General features: G+C 31.5%; 1 protein-coding gene across 1 annotated transcript in view; it reads left to right on the plus strand.

Annotated features, from left to right (window-relative positions):
• LOC124534462 (transducin beta-like protein 2) overlaps positions 1–24408 on the plus strand; it is a 73129-nt gene extending 48721 nt beyond the window's left edge. The window contains exons 4-6 of the mRNA XM_047110353.1: positions 8992–9364; positions 15198–15383; positions 23036–24408. Of these exons, the coding sequence (XP_046966309.1) occupies positions 8992–9364; positions 15198–15383; positions 23036–23250 (774 nt within the window). The 3' untranslated portion in view covers positions 23251–24408. The remainder of the gene's footprint in view (positions 1–8991; positions 9365–15197; positions 15384–23035) is intronic.
• Positions 24409–24488: the final 80 nt, after the last annotated feature.

Here is a 24488-nt window from a genome sequence, read left to right on the forward strand (position 1 = left end):
ATTGTTTTATTTTAAAGACATTGATATACCTATACCTAATATTCAAATTTCGATCGTAACGTTTTTTTTGTACGTTTTTTAATCTGTGGATAATTTCTAGCAATTGAATTTCGAAGCAATTCCTTTACTGGTTGACTTAAAATTACTTAAATTAATTCATCAATTATATTATTACTTAAATTAATTTATCAATTATATCATTAGAACATCGGTTTTTTGTAGCATCAACGAGGACGCATACATGCTTCATAATCAGAACTTTTGATTGGCGTAGTAAGCCTTAATAATGTTTAATTACATTGTGTTCGTACGTAGTGATAAGAGGCATTGTATTCGCGATTCGCACATAATCATTTGTATTTTCAACACTAATAACAACGACTTTTCGAATTTCGCAACAAGTTCCTTGGGTTTTTGTGTAACGTTCTTGTATTTTTTATGCTTTCAGATAAATGACGACCTCCGTGGTTGAGTGGTGTGTACACCGTTTTCATGGGTACGCCACGAGGTCCCGGGTTCGATTCCCGGCCGAGTTAATGTAGATTATCATTAGTTTTGTATGTTGTCTTGGGTCTGGGTGTTTGTGGTACCGTCGTTGCTTCTGATTTTCCATAACACAAGTGCTTTAGCTACTTACATTGGGATCAGAGTAATGTATGTGATGTTGTCTCATATATATTTATTTATTTTAAATATATGTATTTATATTATAGCCGAAGATTGTAAACTGCCGAAAAAAATTTAACGGAGAATAGTTTGTAATTATTCGGTTAGGTTAATTTAGTGTTTTTTTACAATTTAACTGAAATTAAATTCGATAGCTTTTAATCTATAGAAAAATAATGCGTGAAATTGTAACTAGTATGTTACGGTTCACAATCTTTCAGTAATTTCAAATCTCACGGGATAGATTGTAATATAACGGTATTTATGATTTTACGGTGGCATATATATATTTCAAATATTTTAATTTTTTTATTTTAAATTCTTATCTGTTATTCAACCTCAATATGTCATATTAAATCATATTAATCCTTATCGTTCGTTTTAATAGTTCGTAAAATCTGTGTTACGAAAGCGTATTAATTAAAATAATGCCTTATTAAAACTTATTCTTAATACTTAGTGTGTAATCTAACGAAATATGACGTAAATATTATAATTCGAAATTAAATTAGAATTGTTTGAATACAATCGCCATATAAGTTAGATTGTTTCAGATTTTTAATTACATTTTCCTTAAAGAGTGTAATTTTATTCTATCATTATTTTTTGCAGTTTGTGTCATTGTTTTAGAGCTTTGTACAAGTCTAGTCTGGATACTATTAAACTTTTTTCTGATCCTTTATTATACACACATCTGCGATATTTACACAGCAGTAGTGTACCGATTTAAAGGGCGTAAGAGTCAGTGTTATAAAGGTACAAAAGACGTATCCGTCTTAAAATCAAATGAACGTTTTTTTTTTAATTCTTACCGTTGACAACGAAACTCTCTTATATTTAATTAAAACAAATGCCTATGATGTTTATTAACTGACATGAAAGCAGTAGAAATAAGCGACGAACAAGTCAAAGTTGCGTAATTGGTGCGTTACATTAACATCGTGTTGAATAAATTTAATTACTAATTATGAAAAAGTAATAGCTTTTTGTAAAAGTAATCTCAAAGAACTAATTAAATCACGTTCATTGTAGTTTACACTAAAGTTTTTGCGTGAAGAGATATCTTGCATACGTACATTACAAAAAAAGAAATTCATCAAATTAAAGATAAATGATTCCCAATAAAACACGCCGCTGCACAATATGTACAATAATAGTAGAGTATTTTTTAATAAATGTTCTGCTGATCACATCTTACAAGTATTTGTAAGTATTACAAGTAGCTTGTGCTTGCAATTCATTTTCCATAACTGAGTGAAAACGCATTAATGGCACTGCATTTGCTTTAGAAAGTCTTATATCTAATATAATGGAGCAATCAAGACCCGATGGCGAAATGGTTAGAACACGTGAATCGCACCGTAAATTGCGGGTTGCAATCTAGTCAAGTATCGTTTAATTTTGAATTTTGTCTAAATTGAAAATCTGTATCAACTCTTCTTACATAACAAGCTTTTACTTTTTCTAATAAACATCGTAAATCTGCCCAGCTGTGGGCTAATCACTCTGATTACTCAATCATAATAAAAGTATTTTCTACATCTTGTTGCTGACAGGAAAATTTCATTTTATCACGGTTTGTTATAGGAATTGATTGCATGGTAGTATTCTGAAACCGCCTGTCGTTACGTTAGCGAGCATTTGAAATAGCACACCAAAAAACGATTACGTAAAGCGAAAATGTACGTTTAAAAACACATCAAGTAACAGTAACAACGTTATACAGTGTAGACATAGTGTCTTTATTTATAAATAACTAGTTACTCCGCGCGGTTTCATTCGCTTACGTGTTCCGTCCCTATTCAATGTAGAGGCATTAGTATGAGTGGATGAAATAGGTACAAAATAAATGCTTGAATATATTTTTTATTTTGAATATTATTTGTTCCGAGACGGCTTGACAGACAGATTATTTTGCCGATCTATTGGAAAGATTAACATGACATCGACAGTTTATATTTTTTTTCAAAGGTATTTTGAATTCTGAATACTATTATATCAATAAAAAAAATACACTGTCGTTATTATTACGCACTAATAAATAGAGCAGGAAACGTCTTTATTAGTAAGAAATAAATAATAAATTAGAAAAAAAATTGCTTGAATAATGTATGTAATTATATCTCGTATGATATATTTCTTTGGTGGGGATTAGGCGTTACGTCTGAAAGTAGGATGGATTCTACGTTACGAAATGCTTTACTTTCGATTTAATTTTTTAAAGTGACAGTTTAAATTTCTTCTCTTAATCGACGAGCAAGTCGAACAATCTTTCGAAGATTTTATTACGGCCTTTTCATATTAAAATGTTTATTACTCTTAATTGTTTCCTTGTTAATTACTTTATAAAGTTCTCGGTTTCGGCGAATGTGTAATTAAGAACTTTAATTACCATACATATTTAGTAATCATTCTTTTTTTAAAGTTGAATGATGGCAACTTTTTTAATATAGGCTTTTTTGACAGACAAATAATTATTAATAATTATTGTAAAATTATCAAACTCTATGTACTATGAGAGGCCATTTCGATCTGCCTATAAATTACATAAAAATAAGTTGTCGCATATTATTATTTGATATTTGTTTAATAAATTCTTTTTCGCTTTAGAGTCTATTGTAAAAAACCTTAATTATGTCTAAGTGCTGGCAAAGGAATCATAGTTTACCTCTGGTTCTGTCTATTCTAACGATTCTATATCTAGTATCCTATGTTTTACCTCTTGTATCTGAACTTAATTTGTTTAATAAGCCTTTCAATGTACATTTTATAACTATTTATTTGGGTTAACAAATATTTGCTGATCGGTTATAGAATGCTTACTGAGTTGGACATAATTGACCCACATTTTCGGGTATTGTTAAACTGTAAATAATTTATATTTATTGTCCAAAGTTGTAGATTTCAACAATTGAATACCCAAACATACACACAAATTTCACAGGCGGGTCTCTGAGTTAAATATCAGAGCTGTAAAATATAATTTCGGATGTAAAGAATAACATATCAACAAACAATGAAGGCTGTGGTTTGTGACAAGTGTATTTCTAGTGCGAATCCTGACAATTTAGATGGGATAAACGAAATTGAGCTTTACCATATAACAGTTTATATATTATGATTAAATTTTTATTTAACAGTTATTTTACACTAATTTGGCGCTTAATTCGAGTCTTCGGCATTCACTTAAGTCTCCAAAATAATAATACTGATTTACATTAATATTCACTTGGCACCATGAAGCGAAAAGACAAAAGAACCAAAATACGTTTTATTTTATTTTTTTGGCGGGCAGACCATATGGTACACCTGTTGGCAAATAGCAATCATTGAGGTTGGTATTCTTTACGTTATCGCGCCACTAACCATAAGAAATAAAATGTTTAATTTCATCTGCTTGTAATGTATAATTACATTGACCTACTACACCCTTTTAAGCGGAACACACAAATACTAAATATTGATTTTTGGGGGTGAATTATTGATGATTGGGTGGTACCCAGCCGTAATTATTCTAAACCTACCACGATGTGGATATTACATAACGATCATTAATTTCCACCAGTATTTGCTTAATAAATATTTAATTCCGTGCAAAGGAACGCCCGGTAAAAGCTACCCACGCTATTTATTGATTATATACACAAACTATATTATTTCTATATATTTCACCTTCAATTTATTTCACATTAAAACCCACACAAACAGCCCTTGCTCTTAATCATAAATTACTTTTAGCGCACTTTAGTTTTTATATCTGATCAATAATTACGTTTGCTGTAATACAAAATACTTTATGGCCTATACACGACAAATTAAAATCTATATTGATACGTATTATAAATGTGAAAGTCACTCTGTCTGTCTGTCGCTCTTTCACGACCAAACCGCTGAACTGGATTTGATGAAATTTGCTATGAAGCAAACTTAAACTCTTGAGGACATAGGCTACTTTTTTGCCTGACACATGACAACCAACACCCAAAAAAGCGTGCGAAGTAGCGGGCGACTACTGGTAGTATTATATATATGTGTTATAAGAGAGCAAACTCTCCTGACCCAAGATTGAGTTCTACTTACTAGAAACTATGTTGGCCGCAATGTTCGTGTACAGCTCAATAATAATCTAAACTGAAATGAATACATGTATAAGTACATAATAAACTTGAAAAGTAAATTTAATGAGCGTATTACAATGTATTTAAGAATGTTTGTATATCTATTTGTTTGGTGGCTTTTAAACAAGAAATGATTATTGAATGCGATGTGTGAGATCTCAAGATTTCGCTACATAGTAACATGAAGCGCGCTACTTTCAAGATTGTCTGAGTTAAGTTCTCATTATTGTTCAAACAACACTGCTATCTTTTTTTTAATAAACACAATGCGTAATAAAATTATCATGGCAAATAAATTGAACGTGATCATAATATATCTTTCGATTTCTAATTAAATTCAAAACAATCTTGCTATTGTTTTCTCTACATCAATAAAAACATTTCAAGTCATAAGAAAGAATTATTTTTTTGTGTGCAACCATTTTGAAAGAGTATCCAAAATTATAATCTTTTAATCTTCTATACAAATTCTAAATTTGATGATTTTAACTCTGATATTAATATTCTGAAATATAGACGGTTACATTTTTTGTTAACAAATATATGATAACCATTTTCTATGTAAGAGGATACTCCTTCGAAATATTTGTATCTGTTTCAAATTTATTCTCAATCATTCTCTCAACGATATTACCATTTCCGACCTATATCTTCAGCAACATCTATTTGCGTCATCCAGGTCACGACTTAGAACATTTGCGTTGTGATAAACGCTCTAGAACATGCAACCTAAATATACAATAACAATGCGGGCAGATGTAATAACGCTACATAGACATTAATTATAAGCCACTATTAATATCGATTTCAGTATCATACGTAATTAGGTCATAATGATACCGCTATGTTTCCCGATTACGACAATGGATGACTAAAAAGTATTACAAATGGAACGCTACACAGCGAACGATTTGAATTATATAGGTTACAGATATCGTTATCTATATGTATGTATGCAATGTATGGGTAGACGTTTTAGTAATATTCCCCAAATATCCAGAGATTTTGGTATGTAATATCGTTATAAAGATTTGACTATTGACACAAGAAGACTAATTTCATGTTTATGTATCGAATAAAAGCGGTTTTAATTCAAAATTTACTTAGTACGCATAACGTTAAGAGTTTTAATGACTTTATGTAGAATAAACATTGTAGTCTAATCTTATCACTATTACGTATGCGCTACGTGTAAGTTTTAAGTGTATTTATTTCGGAGTGACTTAGACATAAATTTGTAGTTTAAAAGACAAAAACGTTATCTACTTGCAAGGTTATTTGAATACATTAAGATCTTTACACTGAACACAAAGGAGTTGCTTCCGGAAAATCTTTCCGTGTCGTCTTCAACTTTCCTTCATGTAAATGAACTTTAAATCTTTAAAATTATTAGAAACGATTTTAGATTTTAAGTTATATTAAATATGATTCCTTTTGGTTTGCGCGTTAGGCTGGTTCTGTCACATTGTGCCCATCGCCTGTTTATGGATTGAAGAGTGAGTGCTGACTACTTCGTCAGACAGCCATTATGTTCGTTATCACTGGCGCGACCTTCCTCTGGAACAATGGCGTTATTGTACCTACCTACCGACTACCGTACCTTGTATTGTGTAGATATACGCTCGGATCGTCGCACGCGCAGCCTCGAGTATATATTTTTAGCTACAGGAAGGTTCGACGGTCATATTTCCTCGAGAGCGTGCCTACATAAAACATGATGCTGATTATTTGGACTGCATAAGTAGTAGTCAATCTGTTTTGTTTACTTTATCTCAGCATTTATTCATGTTCTCATTGTATACACTAAGTGTACCTCTTTATTTCCAATTGTTCTAAAAATATATTAATAGGAAATACCTTTTGATGTTTCAAAGGTGTCAAATTGTATTATTATTCGATTCTAATGCATATACAAAATGTAATTGTAAATAATGAACACTTAAAATATCTATATAAGTAGTTTTACGGTTACTATATATTTCACACTGTCAACTTGTGATCCAGTGGGGAAATAATCATCATAATAGGTTGAAAAAATATAAGTACATTAAAAAGTCAGTGTTTTCGGCGTTTATGACCTTCTTAAACAAACTTCGGGCTTAAATAAAGTTATCGGATTTAACTGTCAAAAATTTTTAGGAGCATTTATAATTGCATTTCATTATAATCGCAGTTTTAGACACGTGCCTCAGAATACACGTAAAGCCTGCCTAATCTCTCTGCTCCCATCGAACTGACAGCGGGGGGATAGTAATAAATAGAAATTGGCCGCCTATACTGAATTTAGGTCAGGGCGAAATTATGACTGTTATTGCTCTAAAAAATACACCACGCTGTCACTGGTGATCAATAATGACCAACATTATCGAAACAAATTACAACCGGTTCGCACACATCGTATCGTAATGTTCATTTGTAAATTATTCCTAATTGTTATCATTTAAAAGAAATTCCTAATAGCAGTATTGTTGTGACAATCGGCTAAAATAACATATAAAATTACTATAATTAACGTATCTAAAGAATGTCTTATGTAACTATTTTTACAATTGACTAAAATAAACGATACAGCTTTTACGCTTATTGCGTTTTATAATATAAGAATATAAGAGGGATAGCTCAGTAAATTTCACCGGCGAGCCTTAATGAAATCCGACTAAAAATCACAGAGATTTGATTGGCTTAATTTGTATTTATACACCATCTAGTGCTCAGACGAAAAGTAAAATATCGTAAGAAAACTTGCATGTGTAAGATGTGACTCTGCTATATATAGGTACATAATATATTCATCAGTCCGCACTGACGCAACAATGTGGAATACGTTGAAATCTTATAATTTTTCTTAGCTCAGCTGTAGGACAATTCGGTTACTTTTTTTTTATTAATGCGAACGAAAAGGTTCAAGGTTTCACAATATTTTTGGTGCAACATTTTAACTAGGACTTATATTGTTTTCTTTGCCAGCAATATTAAAAATAAATAGTAAAATTGGTATGATATGACGCAGTGTGTTCGAATTTCAAGTTTTAACAAATAAATAAATTTGCATGTTTATCTAAGGATAGAGTTATTATTGCTTGGGTATCGCATACCAATTGTCCTTGCAATACGACGGAATAAATATTCGATCTTTAGAAGTAAGGTATTTTGTTTGTCCCAGAGTGCATTACCCTCCGATCTCGAAGCTAATCTAAAAAGCGGTGAGATGGCGACATCGTCACGGCCGCGTGTTTACTTAGACAGAAACAATTCTTGACAAACGTGATTTTTCCTTAGTATAACTTATGCGTAATATGTTTTTTTAATACGTAAGCATATTGATATGGCATGCGTTATTTGTCTCAAGATGTTTTGAGAGCATTTATTACGCATGCGTTAGGTGATTAAAAACATATCATCAATAACTTCTTTATTCGTCATATAATTTTTATCTAGCAACTCACTTTAACTACGCACTATACATTTATTTAATAACTTTTGCTATTTTTTCTTTAAAATATTAAAATCCCTTACTGACCAGTCTTAACCAGCTGTAATTATAGGATTGCATAGTACTTTATTTTAATTGTACCTTTTAAATAAACACCTTAATATCATAATATCCTATAAATTAGACTCTAAAACTAGTAACCTACATGTAGAACCATTCCAATTATGAAAATGATATTCCTAATTATTTATATTTTTTGCATAGTAAAGAAGATTTTTATTAATTACAAATCATCGTGACTTTCTAAAGGGCTTTTATTATTTAAGAACGTTGACGGAATACCTTTGTGACACGATTACGCAACTTTTCACCTATATTACATTTAATTTTGAAATATTAAATTAATGAATAAGTTGTCCTCTCTGGACTGAGCTGATTTCAAATATCCTTCCCCTTATAGAAAGCAAGGCTATCTTAATATAATTTGTTTATTTGTTGCATATGTAAACGGAATTGGATGATTTGTAAATCTTGATGTTCTTGATGATAATGGCCTGTTATAATGTCCTATTGATTTTTAAATAGAAAATGGATTTGATTTTAGAACGTCCGGCGTTCGTACATTTAAATTTATATGATTTTTTTTTTTAATTTATTTAATCTGATGTAATTGCAGAATAACGATTTTCCCAGAGCAATGTTTTTTTGCAGTTTAATTGCGAGTTGCCGTTATCCTTGTCGCATTAACGAAGCGTATTTTCACTGTTTTTCCAGGCTCACGAGGATGACGTAATCGGTTTCGGAATATCCAGCAATGGCAAATTCTTAATGTCCTGTACATCGAAAACAGATATGATTATATGGGATCTAAAGGGGCAACAACTTCACCGACTCGACACATACCTAATGAACACTCACACAGCCAAAATATCGCCATGCGGTCGTTTCGTAGTCGCTACAGGTTTTTCGCCAGACGTCAAAGTAATGGAGGTCGGTTTCACGCGAACCGGTGAATTCAAACAGGTGACAAAGGCGTACGAGCTGACGGGACACACGTCCGGTGTTTATGACGTGGCGTTTGCAGTGGATACGTCGCACATCGCTACTGTGTCCAAGGACGGCACGTGGAAGCTTTACCACACGAGAAGTAAGTATCTAGTAGTTAATATATATCGTTTTCACTTAACACCGCGTCATAATATACTTTTCGGACTATATTTTATAAGGAGACTGCTATTTAGTTTTATTGACAAACATATTGTTATTGTTTACGATTTTTACTATGAATGTGTATTTTATGGCGCTAATGTTGCATTATTATGAACGTGTGAGTCAACTGATAAATAAATTTGAAAAATATATCAATTGTAATTAATTAACATTGATGTTGATTTTAGTATTTAGTATATTACAAATTCTAGTAATGTAACGCTGTTTGTAATTTATATTATTTGCAACAAGAGTGTGAACGTGTATTTATTAACTGATGGTTAGTGGTCAATATAGCTCAAACACATTGGTGCTATAAGTAATATTAAGGATTCCTTTACTTTGAAAGATAAATCTAATGAAATTGGCTTACTTATATTTTAAACCTTAACAATACAATACTATGTAGTGCGGGTTGATGTTGAAATAGTATTAAATATTAATAGCGATCGTATTAGCAAAAAATAATTATCGATAGATTTGCTTCAAAAATCAATTATTCTTTTGTACATACGGAAATGTTAGGAATGATAAGAAAACCGGTTTGTTAATAATATTTCGGAACTTTATACATCTACATATGCAGTTTTATTTCATTGTTTTGTAATTTTATCAGTATTACCTTTAATTCGTTCACTTTAGTGTTGAAACGAATATCTATAGAAACTGAGCAACAGCTGCTGAGAACAACAGACACCAAATAGGGTTGTCATATTTTTGTTATGCCTTATGAATTACACCTTTGTTTGAAAATAACATTATCTATCTTAATACCTAATGACTACAAAAAAGCGTCACAAACAACAACAAAATGTAGCAATTCTAGAAAATGAGTATCTTGTTGTATTTATTCTTAGTGCCGCAATAAAATTAATCTTTAAGATATTTTATTGGTTCAATCACAGCCTATATAATTACATACATAATACTTCGTAGGTTTTATGTATCTTAAAACGACATCGCTCTTTTTGTTGTTTGGTAGCAACCCTGTAGGTAACGTGCGTTAACCCGACCGTTTCCAGAAAAAAAACTCCGCCGACGTGAACTGGTTACATCTCTCCTCTTTAATGCCCACAGCCGTGTAATATGCCATGAAATTCCTCCGCATTGCTGCCAATAATGTGCGTTGTTGCATCATGCAAATTGGATTTGCAAATAAATATTATAATTTACCTCATATGCTAGAATAAGACCTCTTTAATCTATATTCTTGACATCTTTTATTGCTCGAATGTGTAATTATTGTATGTGATTCTTCAGCGGACGCTCATTCGTAACCGGTTGAATATATTTTCCTTGTACGCATTTTTGTAATTGTATTCTGATGATTGCATTATGAAATTGTACTCAAAATTGAATTGAAATAAGGAAATTCTCGCTGAGATTTTTTTTATTAATTGCACAAAGTGCTAACTAAAGATCATGACCTGTGATTAAAGTACGCCAATAAGGAACTTTATCAGACTTGCTCATTTTGTACAAATGTCATAAAAAATTGAAATATGGTTATATTGCCAATTTTGCTAGCCATCGTTCAAATGTTATAACTTATTCATCTCGATATAGCAGTATGGGGGTCTGTGTATTTGTATGATATGAACCTGATTTCGGTGACAATTGCTTATCTCAAGGGAGTCTTGAACTATGCGGCACAATAATATACAAGACTGGGCGTAAACACAGGTGTACTCTATTCCGTTTCTCTCACATTCTGATGGTACCGCAAACCAAAGAAATGCAAAGATTTTAGGCGCGGAGCCATTGGATTATCTTGTTGCCCGAGGTATACTTAAAATATCTAGACTTCGAGTTTCAACTGAGAATTTTTCGATTGACCAATCCAAAAAAAATATATTAGCACGAACTGGAATTGAAGCCTAGAAACTGAGGATGTGCGGAGTACGAGATGAACGAGGTAGTGCAAATTTCTATATAACGTTGTTGAAATAAAATTGTGCTGGTTCATTTTATACGATAGAGGCAGTACTTTAAAATCAAACTGATTCATAATGGAAATATCGTCATTGCTAACAGGATAATTGACGAATATTTATGAGCTTAAATGTTTTCCATTAAATGGAAAACATTTTATAGCGTGCAACGTAGCATGACGTCAGCACGGGTCTGTCCCATTGCGAATACGTAACGTCTGTAATATACATAGATTAACATCCTCAAATATAATATACTGAAAGGATTAATCCAAAACGGCGTAGATTTGTCTACTTACATAAATTACATTCGGATATACAAAACTCGTTTAAGAGTCGAGATGGCCCAGTAGTTAGAACACGTGCATCTTAACCGATGATTGCGGGTTCAAACCCAGGCAAGCACCGCTGTTTCATGTGCTTAATTTGTCTTTATAATTCTTCTTGTGCTCAGCGGTGAAGGAAAACATCGTGAGGAAGCCTGCATGTGATAAATTTCATAGAAATTCTGCCACATGTGCATTCCACCAACCCGCATTGGAACAGCGTGGTGGAATATGTTCCAAACCTTCTCTTCAAAGGGAGAGGAGGCCTTTAGCCCAGCAGTGGGAATTTACAGGCTGTTGTTGTTGTTGTTATACAAATTTAGTGTTTTACCATTATAATATATATATATATATATATATATATATATATATATATATATATATATATATATATATATATATATATATAAACACATGAATGTCGATAAACGTCTTACCTTTTATAACAAAATTAGGGGAATTTAATCACCTCTGATCGTGTTTTCGGCAATTTCTAAATACTTGTTCTCGGAAACCATTTTGAGGTGGAAATTGATGTTGTTATTATGGGGCTATGGATACTGATGAGGCCGTGGGACTGGTCATGTGGTCGTGAGATTGCGTACTTTGAACCGAGAGGCGAGAATCCAAGCCCGGTCCGTAAAATTTGCGCACACGCTTGTGCACGAAAGCCATTCTTGCGTAGTTGGCTAGTATCCTCTGCCTGCGTAGTTGGCTAGTTGATAATAGCACCGTGGACGAAGACTGCTCTATAGGAACAATATGATATATAACGTATTTGAGTGTAAGGTTATAAAATTTAATTTTAACATATAAATTGTACTCAAGGTACGATTATCATGGGAAACCTTGAAACACGGAGACAAATAGACTTAGATATATTAATTTGTTTGTTCAATACTCATTATAAATGTAAATCTCGTAGTGCCTTTAACGTTTAAATTAATTTATGTTTATTTTTTCATATACTAAAATTTTATTTTTTTTTCTGTATTGTGTAGATCGTTATTTTACTTTATTATAAAATCTGTTAAAATTGTATAATGTTTATAAAACGTTATTAATTAAATTTTTCGATAACGCAATTATAAACACTTAGAAACGGTTTAATTAAATTGAAATTTCTCAATTATTGTCTATACTATAAGTAGGATGTTGCTTTAAAGGATGTTCTATAGGATGTTGTAAATATAGAAATCGTATTCCAATGATATTATTTATAAACAGATCTATGTTATTAATAAAATATATTTTGTCTATTATATTAACTAATGTGGTAATCTTAATAACTAAATATTATAAAATTGCATTCGATTTGTAGGATTTTAAAAACATCACAAACGAACTTAAAAACAGTGCAGAAGTAATAATTTCACAATTTATATTTGGATGGCAAATTCGTTACAGCCACTACAGCTAATTAATTAAAAATTTATTCTACCCGATTGTTTTCCTAATGTTCGAAAGGACTATTTTTAAACTCGTTGCCAAATATCACTCAGTTTAGGCTAAGATTAGGTTTCGTTTAGTAACCGTTGCTTGCATCCATGTTCATCCAGTTATCTTGTTTTGGTTCAATTGGTCTTCATATAAGTCAACATTGAACAAATGCTTTGATTGACTTGAAATAATCCAATCAACAGCGATTTCAGTACTGTTATCCAACTCAAACCGCCCCCTACCACGTAGTTCAAATTTCGAGATCAGTTTCAGTGACTATGAGTTAAACGATGGAAGCTTCGTTGCCACCATAACACTACTTATCTCCTTGATTTATGAATTGTCAAAAAATACCTAGAGTCGTCAATGAAGTATCTGCTGGTTGAATATCTCACCCTAATTAAAATTATATTTTGACAACAAATAGTATTATTAGTAGAAAATTTGTATAGATGTTGTTTTTATCGCAAAAAAAATATGGCGTACTTCTATCAACGTACTCATACAAGTGGTAGGGAGAATCGGATATTTCATATTTGTTTAAAAAATATACTAAGAGGTCAATTACCATGCGTTCTGTATGTATCACTCATGTAAATGAAAAAAAAATTACTTCTATGACGTATATGAATTTCAATAATAGCGCAATGGTTTACGATACGCCTAGCGATGTAAGAAGTCGCAAGTTCGATCTTGGTCCATTGAGCCATCTTCACGACCCTTAGTGCAAAGATTTAAACCTTAGTGGATGTTTAAATATATATAATATAGTATTAGTAATTCCTTATAATGGAGAATTACCATAATTTTCTCGTTATCAAATCTATTCTAAAAATAGACGTGTATTTTATATTTGTGTATTGTAATGGCATGTTGAAAACAATTAAAATCATAAGGGTATGAAAAATGAATACTTTTGCGACTAAATTATTTCGTACTTAAGCATTTAATATTAATCGATGAAAGTAATTGTAAGTAGTAAAATAATCAGGGTGAATTAAAAAATAAATAAAACAGTCGTGAATATTACGGAGTAAAGATTATTCCATTAAAACAATTGCTATGAAAAATATACCCATGGGATCGCTGTTTGATCACGCTAGCACAACATACATATATAAAATAAACTTTTATGTAATCGCTGATATTCTTACAAGATCACTTAAAACTGTAACATGTGACAAAGTTCATTTGAATGTGTGCAAGTACCGTTAGAAGCGCCGTAATTGCCGGCCGAAATTTTAAGGACGCGAATATTCTTAGTCATCAAAATATTTATTATATGAAAAAAGAATAAACCGCTAATGTCCTACTTGAACTGGATTAAACTGGTTTTGAGCTTAGATTTTTCGTTTCTGTAAATGAGTACTCACTTTATCACTTGGGAACATTTTAATCACAGTCAACGTTACATCGTTATTGATATAAATGACTTATAAGTAAAAACTATACAGCTGATCTTTTTTCTTGCGATAATCTTTTTAGTAGTTTATATCGTTCTTCTGAAAAACTATGTTAACTTGTGTTAGATATACTATAATAACGTTAATACTAACACAAGGAATGAGCGCGTACTATGACTACGAAGCGTCAATAGCTCAATGGTTTAGGGGCCGCCTAGCGATGTAAAAGTCGCAGGATCGATTTTGACCCCTTGGGCTATTGTCGTAACCACTCCTAACACAAGCTAAGTGATAAGCTCAAAAGAAGGGTAAATGGGGGATATTAGTAATTTCTTAATTCATTTGAGGCATAGTTAGTATTCTTAAAAAAAACTATAATATATAATTTGACGACCCCCGTGATCGAGTAGTGTGTACACCGGTTTTCATGGGTATCACTTATCCACTCCGAGGTCCCGGGTTCGAATCCCGGCTGAGTCGATGCAGAAAAAGTTCATTAGGTATCTATGTTTTCTTGGGTCTGGATGTTTGTGGTACCGTCGTTACTCTTCATTTTCCAAAACACAAGTGCTACTTACATTGTGATCAGGGTAATGTATGTGATGTTGTCCAATATAATATACAAGTTTTTCTGAATGATGAATATATATTTGAAAATGTTTTTGTTTCAGTTGACTATGTCCGCGGCGAATCTCCTCACGTCCTAGAGACCGGTACATACACGCAGACAGCTAATCCACCGAAGATAGCACTCTCGCCGAACGCAGAAGTACTAGCTGTATCTTCCGACTCGAATGTCGAGTTCTACGACACGTACACAGGCAAGCTGTACGACACGGTCGAGAATGTTTACACAGGTTAGTTTCGAAATCAATCCATCAATCCAATCCATCCACTGTTGGACATAGGCCTCTCCAATTGCACGCCACTGAGATCGTTCTTGGGCTACTCGCAGCCAGCTCCTGCCTTGCGTAAGTCGTCACACCACCGTGCCCGAGGACGTCCTACACTACGTTTCGAAATCAATTATGTTTAATTTTGTCATTCGTGTCGAGGACGGCTATCGCAGAGGTTATAGTCAATAAAAATCCCTCTCAAACCGGTTCCCCCGCCGGGGTGGCTTTTGAAGACTGCACAAAAAAACCTGCTCTGGGTTCATTCAGGAAATCCGGTAACCTAACCAGAAAAAATGTCCTGAATGTGAATCTAAATTATCGATTAATTTTGTTTTATATATTTTTACATCTAAGCTTGTTTGCTTGAGTGCAGAAATGCAACACAAAACATGATCAATATATGAGTCATAATTATTTCGTAATGTAAATTTTAATGGCCTTTTTACGCCGAAATATTCGATTTAGGTTTAAAATATATTTTTCCTCAAAAACTGTGTACTTTTCGAGACAAATATCGAGCGTGTTTTTAAGATTCAAAGAATTGTTTCTAAAAGAAAATAGGATTAAAAAAGTAATGGTAAAATTATCACAAATTTATAATAATAAATAATAAAAACAGGCTGTAAGTTTCCCACTGCTGGGTTAAGGTCTCCTTTCCCTTTGAGGAGAAGGTTAGGAGCATATTCCACCCCTTTGGTCCAACGCGGGCTGGTGCATTAACAGTCACACATAATTTCACTGAAATTAGACACATGCGTGGTTCCTGACGATGTTTTCCTTCACCGTCGAGCTCGAGATGAATTATAAAAAGAAATTAAGCGCATGAAAATTCAGTGGTGCTTGCCTGGGCTTGAATCTGCATTCATCGTTTAAGATGTACGCGTTTTAACCATTGGGGTCTCCTTACAAATTAAAAACAAAATCTTTGAAAGCGAACGTAACCACTCATGTGTTTACGATATTATTTTTGAAAATAGTAAAGGAAATAAATATACAATTAGCAAATGTATATACGTAATAAGTATTGAAGCGATCTCTTCACTGCCAGGAAGCTAATATATTTTATAGGTAATATTATATGTTACCGAACCACCCACGTATTTATTCGACCGTCTACTAGGGTGGTCTGAAAAGTTTCCAGTCTTAAAAAGATACAAGGAGAATCGCTCCAATTTTTTCAACTTGCCCAAACAGTATTAGACAACTTTCTCGAAAAAATAGTCGTATATCAAGTTAATGAAAAATCCCTATCGTGCTAGATCGCACGCAGATAGAAAGCACGTGCCTACATCTTGTGAGTAAAAAGGGTTCCAGTTGTTTAGCGTATCTTATTCATTTTAGTATACTTTTGCTAAGAAGTAAAACCATTATTTTTCTACAACAAATGTAGTCGTTTTTCTGCCACAACAAATTGCAAAGTGAGTTACTTTATGCCTGATATATATACGATACGTAGTTTATGCCTGTAATAGATTTTCCTTTTTAATATAATCGATTGCAATAACTCCTTTACAATCACAAAACAGTCGAGTCGCCATCACTTTCCTCCCAAAAAATAGTTTTTACTTCTTTTTCTTTTTTTCAGTTCATTGTTTTGCTTTTGCTTTCGTTTTTGTTATTTGCTTTATATACTAATATTAATGTAATATGGATTAGTTTGATATTTGTACATATCTTTCTTAAACAGGAACATTGGTTCTTAAATTAAGGTATGAACATATCGCTACGTAGATATTAAAATTAGCTGTTGTGTCATTTATAAGACATAGTGTGCGCCTGCCCTAATGAATCATCATTAAAACAAACATGACACGGAATAAGGATCTATCTTAATAGATCCTGGATCATAGTCGTGACCCGCGCACTTGTCGCCTTACATTCGTGTTTATATTATCACGAAAAACTGTAACACGAAGGTGGATCATAAATATTGCATTTTTATTTATAAATGTTGATTTATTTATTACACATATATATTGTTATTTAATGCAAAATTATATAACAGTTGTTAACAAGCGTATATAACGTCTGTGGGTATTTGAAAGAGGTTAGACCGCTGTTCGAAATTACATTTAAAAAAATTCTATTGTCAAGATTTACCGATTCGAAAGTTAAGACAAGCATCTAACGAATGAGTTCTTTTATTTCTTTTTGGAGTTAATATTGTAATGCTTCCTGTTAACTAAAATATAGAAATAAATGCATTATAATTGTGCTGCAAAATGCGCATCAGACATTTAAGTCGCATCGGCATCAAATTCCTAAAGTTCTCCCAGGCGACCTCTGATTTGGAAGATCAATTGCTAGCTGGATTTGAAATTGGAAAAATAAAAAAACCTTATTTTTTTTGTTAAATATTATTATAATAAAATTTCACAAATTATCTGATGTATTTACTGCACTATATTTATATATATTAGCTTTATATTTTATGGAAAACTCGTTAACAGATTTGCGTGTAGCAGTTAGTGGTAATTAATTAAAGTCTATTCAATTATTCATGCCAGAGGCAATGAAAACGTAAAATATCAATAATTGTTTTGTAAACGTTTACGTAAATAATAAACCATTAATGTAATAAACTAGCCAATGCTATTTTTGCATTCTTTTGTTTTTGTTTCGTTCAATTTATAATGAAATTGTTTTATTCATTATATAAATCTGTTATTATCAGTGAAAGGAAAGTTAACAGCGAATTTCTAAAATCGTACAACAGCGGTACGAAGGCTTCCTTAAATGTCAATCATTATGAAGTATGACTTGTGACGTAGCCCGATTTTATTGAGCTCTTTTTATAAGATTCTCAACAATTAATTACAAGTTTTCATTTATCATTTGTCTTATATCTTACTTTTAAATCACTTCACTCACCCGATTGTAATTTTTACAATACAATCTTACATTTATAGAAAATATTAAAAACTATTTAGTCCGCGGCTTTGTTACAGGTTTTGGGAACGGTAGTCAAGGGTTAATTAAAAATTAAAAACATTCTCCAATATAATTTATCTCGTATTTATAATTGTATGTATTTGTCCAACTACTAATTATCGTAGTTATTTTGAATAGCGGGTAATACCTTTCTTTAATCACCACAGTCTCCGGTCTTCCAAAAGGTGACATAATAATATAATAATAATATGAGACAACATCACATACATTACTCTGATCCCAATGTTAGTAGCTAAAGCACTTGCATTATGGAAGATCAGAAGTAACAACGGTACCACAAACACTTAGACCCAAGACAACATAGAAAATTTATGATAATCTACATCGACTCGGCCGGGAATCGAACCCGGGCCCTCGGAGTGGCGTACCCATGAAAACCGGTGTACACACCACTTGATCATGGAGGTCGTATATATTGACATAAACTTATCATATTAATCACTCTCCCGTGAGCCACATACAACTCATAGTTACTGTGTCGAGTCTACTTTATGACACTAAAATTGACTACATAGACTCAATCGTTCATATTACTACATATCGTATAGAAACAAAAATACGGTGTATCTAAAACTCGTGACCTACTGAGTTATCATGTGTTGTGTCTCTCGTCCATGTGTTGGATTTAACTTTGCAACATGTGTATGCATGACCCACAATGTAGAAGCGTTTTGAAATACGCTCATAACTCTCTTAAGAGAAGATAAAAACAATGCCCAGCGGCGTTTACAGGCTTTGACATTTAGAGACCTTTTCTTATTTTAATTACATTTCATTATAATATATGTTAAATCAATGACAGTCATATTTGCTCTTTAGAATCTTTATTCTCTCAGATAAGTATATTCTGGTATACACGTAAGATTTCCTCCAAATAATTCCCGATAATTCGTTCGTTCTCATTCGTTCATTACTCAAAAATACATACGTAATATCCGTTGATGTGAATAAATGAAAATGTAAATAATTCACAGGGCATGTGGCGAAGTTAGTTATTCAAGTATATTTTTAACTCTTCTCGAGGCTATTGGAAACTGAATTATTGAACGACGTCCTTATTGATCGACTGAATATAGAACGATCGAACATTTCGCTGTTGTCAGTTAGAACGATGCAAGGGATATAATAACAAATTATTACAGTTTCTTGGCGATTATTTTTAGTAGAATCTACATTTCGAAGCGGTAACTGGTTTTTGGGAAACGAAATGCAATGTTGCAGTTAAAAGCTTACTATAAAGCATGTTGTCTTAGGTGATTCACAGGTTCACAAATTGCTTTTGCAATATTAGGCCTGTGAATATCTTGACAAAATACGGTTAGATTAGATTAGAGCCTGTTCGGGTTCTCCTAATAAAAATAAAAAAGTTCATGAAATATAGACGGCTTTCAACCAAAAACAGAACAGCTTTATTTTATTTGTATATTTATTTCGGATCAGTCGAATCATTGATAATTTTTTTTTTAATTATTGTAATGGGATCATTTGCGTACGCTCCTTGACATACTAGCATACGTGATACTGGGTCAAATTTATTAGAAACTGTGTTTATCTCGCTTCTTCGCCCGCATCGATTAAGATAATCGCTTAACGACATCGATTTGAACCATTTCGAAACAGATATATTAGTTTCGTTATTTATTTTAATTCGATTTTTCAATTTATTTGTTATTATTCTAAACATTAAAAGTTATATAAGATTTTAAATTAACAGGGTTATTTTTTATATTAACGTTAATGATTTCGGGATATTTACCATGTTTTCTATTTTTGTTTGGTGGAGATCGATATTTCGACATTATTTCCACATTCATTACTTGTCTTTTTGACGAGACTGAAATTAGCGGGTAAATGTTGATCATGTTAGAACATTACACACTTCTAATGTAATGTTGATCATCATCATCATCATCACATGATCAACATCTACCCGCCAACAAGAATAAAAAACATGGTAAATATCCCGAAATCAATAACTTTAATATTAAAAGTTATTCTATTTAAATGTATAATTTTATATATTGTTCACAATATAATTATGTAGGTGTTCATTTCTAAGAGGTCGCTGTACAAGCTATAAATATAAAACCTTTTTAGTGTCTTAAAAACAATTTTGTAACAATCATCTCTTGTTCATTGTGTGTACAATAAAGCATTTTTCTATTGTATTGTATGATTTTTTTTAGTGACGCATTTTCAGTAGTGCGTTAACCGTATCGCAAGAACCGTATATTAATTATGCTGCGGAAAATTAGCGTTTGTGAATGGTTAATACTATGGCGTGCGATCAACGAGTCCCTATTACAGTTCAAACAACAGTATTTATTAACTAGCATTTATCTATAAATCACAAAGAAATTCGTACAATAATTATTATTTATTATTTATTCATATTAGTGATAGTTTGATGATAATAGACAGCTATTCATCGCTATATATAATGAAAACAAAGTCTCTCGGCCTCGTCTGTCTGTATGTTCGCGATAAACTTGAAAACTATTAAACGGATTCTCATGCGTTTTTCACTAATAGACAGACAGAGTCATAAGGAAGGTTTAGGTAAATAATTTTTTAAGAACCTCCCTGGTCGAGTGGTGTGTACACCGGTTTTCATGGGTACGCCACTCCGAGTTCCCGGGTTCGATTCACGGCCGAGTCGATGTAGATTACCTTAAGTTTTCTATGTTGTCCTTGGGTCTGGGTGTTTGTGGTACCGTCGTTACGTATGATTTTCCATAAAACATACTTACATTGGGATCAGAGTAATGTATGTGATGTTGTCTCATTAAAAAAAAAATTAAAAAAATTATTAAGGTTTTTGTGTAAATAAAAGGTAAAAATATAAAAGGAAACTTATGTCCACCCGGGCCGCTAGTCTATACTATATAGATATATATATATATATATATATATATATATATATATATATATATATATATATATATATATATATGTCACTCTATATGTTAAATAATCTGTATTGATAGAAAATATCAATGCAAAGTTATGTAATAAACATACAAATGTAGACTGTTTTCCATATACGAAATAGACCTGTTTCCAAAAATATATCCGTGTGCGAAATTTCACAACGATTAGTTAAGGCTTTAAGGCGTGAAAGCAGGAAAAACAAACACTTTCACATTTCTCAAGCAAGGAGTCGTTATATAACTATTTGTTTACAATATTTTTGTATTTATACATAAATCACATGAAAAAACACTTAAGTTCGTCTCAAAATGTCAGTCTCAACGTTTGTTTTGATTGTCCTTAACACTGCCCTGTTGATTCTGAAAGAATTCACTTCGTTTCTCACTCGTAAAATTTTAATAACTGATTTACAGTTGAACGTCATTTTGATTCGTGCATCATTGTTAATGTTACATATTAAACTCTCACATTTCAAAACCATGTTCCGTTGTGAGATTCGAGTCTTTTGCTACAGAATAGATTATCGCAGTGAAGCAAAATTTGCAAAATGTAAGGCAGAGTAATTTATTCAGGAAATAATTAGAAATAAATTATTATTATTTATAATAATCGCTGGTAGTAAGTCGTTTAAAAAAAAAAGTAATAACTTAAATGTTATAATCTAAGGCGTCAGTAAATACTTCATGGATGATTCAATATGTTATAAATAAGAGACAAGAGTAGTGACGTCATTCCGATTAGAGCTTAAATAGATTTCATATTAATTATATAACAAATCCGTAAATAGCTGCCAGGTAAAGATCAAAAGGTTAACCTTTCCTTAGAAAGTTGCTGCTTATATACGGCTTCACCGGAGGTTGTTGCTTGTGTTGTACTCAATATACGTACAGGTTTCTTCATGAAATTTAATGTTCTTTTTTTAAATTATTAGGCGGGAAAATAGGCATAGGCATTGTAAGAAATAATTAGTAGAAATCCAGAAAATATTGCATATATTTAAAAACAGACTATTAGCGCCTTAGATGAAAGCTCCTTTAAAGCCATTAAATCAGCCGTAATCAAATTTCCTTAATCATTTTTACTAATTATTAATAATTAAGTTAATAGATAAAATAAATTAAGATAGATTTAACGTCATTTTAATTTAATTAAAGTCTAATTAAATTAAAAATAAATTACATTGATAACTCAGAGACTCTTTATTTAGTCATATAATAAGGCAATTTAATGATGTTAAAACAATTAATAAAATACCTAAAGGGGAATAATAGCAAAGATGTAATGATTTAAATGTATTATAAAAACGACACGAGGCATGTTTTTCATACCACTGGTATTCTACTTATTATCTATTATATATATAATTAGTTTAATGATTTGTATCTGTTAATATGTTTAATGGATATCGTACGTACGTCTCTGTCACGTAGACCGTGCTACTACGTTACGTTAAATATTATTTAGCCAAACCTATGGTAGAAGTTTTAAACTAAGTAATGTTTTGCGTCTATGTATATATAAAAATAGACATTTGGAAATTTCTCGTAACATTACATAAGCCTAAAATATTTTTATTAAATCAACGTAGTTTTAATCGTCAGAATTAATTATATTCATAAAATTACAAATACATTAATAAACAATAGAAATAAATATACATTTTTCTCAAGGAATCTTCAACTTTCGTAAATTTATTTGTATAAACACTGAAATATTCTCTTAACTTCCAGGTTTGATAAACTACATGTGCTTTGATCCGGCTGGAAAATATTTATATGTGTGCGGCGACCGCGCAGTCAGAATCCTACACAATGTATGCGGGTACTACACGACCATCAATAGCTGTACAAGGCTACTCGCATCCAAACAAACTTCCGCCACCGTGGAACGACTCAATAACACCATACGAGACTGCAAAGCTACCCTCGAAAAGTTTGGCAAGTAATATTTACCTAATTAACGTATCTGGTGTTCTATAGTGTCTAATATGTCCAAAACTGTTTTGAACTCTTGTTTTATAATCCCTTTCAACTTGTAAATGTATAAATTTTAAAACCAATACAGCATTTTTGCTCCTAATTATAAGATTGTCTATTGCATTTATTTTTATATATTTTTATTTTATTTAGACTTTACGAAAGCTCGTACTAAATAAATATGTTTCACAGTGTATTATATTTTAAGACGTATTTACGATAACTTATCGGTTTTGTTACTATGTAGATTATCAATTGAATAATGATGGTCCAAAGTTTTCAATGTGATGCATATAAACAAAAATATTTGTTCTCATAAAATAAATTAAAAATTATTTTAATATAATCTATTCTTAGCCCAGTGGATCCACAAAGAACTGAAAAACAAGCTCTGTTTTAATAATAATAGCAGAGCTTATGATGTGGACTTTCTAAAATTGTATTCTAATTAAGTAGTTGGAAGTAATTATAATTAAGAAATTATCTTTTATGTTTAATTATACAAACAGTCAAAGTAGTGTCATTAGTAATATATTTTATCTGTATGAAAACACGATGTAGCGAAGTCGAATTTGTGAATGATGTAATATTTTAGTTGATTTGTACTTTGAATAGAATATATATATAAAAGTATTTATTATAAATACCCTTAAAAAGTATATTAGTGTTTTTCTGTACTTGTATATTATGTAAAATATATATATTATATATAGGATATTGCATTTGATGTAAATAACTCATCGAAAGAGTGTTTACTGTGAAATAATTATTAAGGATCATATAAATCGCTGTAAAGAAAGTTTTATTCAATGCTATATTTAAATATCATCATTTGTAATTAAATGATTGTCTTCTGCCATATTTAAAAACTCAAATCAGTAAAAAATAAAATGATCCTTCTGTCTCTACAAGTAAGGTGAGTTTTTTTGTCGACCATCCTTGAAATTGTGTTCAATTATTATATGTAATCCATTTATTTATAGATATGTTCTTATAACCGCTTCGCCTTGAGTTCTTATTGTCGATCTCCATTGTAATTCAATAACGATATTAGTTTTGTTATTGAATTTTGAAAATATTTCAAGTAAATGTATGATAATAATATTTTTAATTGTCTATAAACTGTTCCTAATTGTAATTAAATGTATGTATGTATATCTCAATAAAAATATGCATTATATTTTAGTTGAATGAGAAAATAAACATT

This window comes from Vanessa cardui, chromosome 12 (assembly GCF_905220365.1).
Source record: "Vanessa cardui chromosome 12, ilVanCard2.1, whole genome shotgun sequence".
Classification (NCBI taxonomy): Eukaryota; Metazoa; Arthropoda; class Insecta; order Lepidoptera; family Nymphalidae; genus Vanessa; species Vanessa cardui.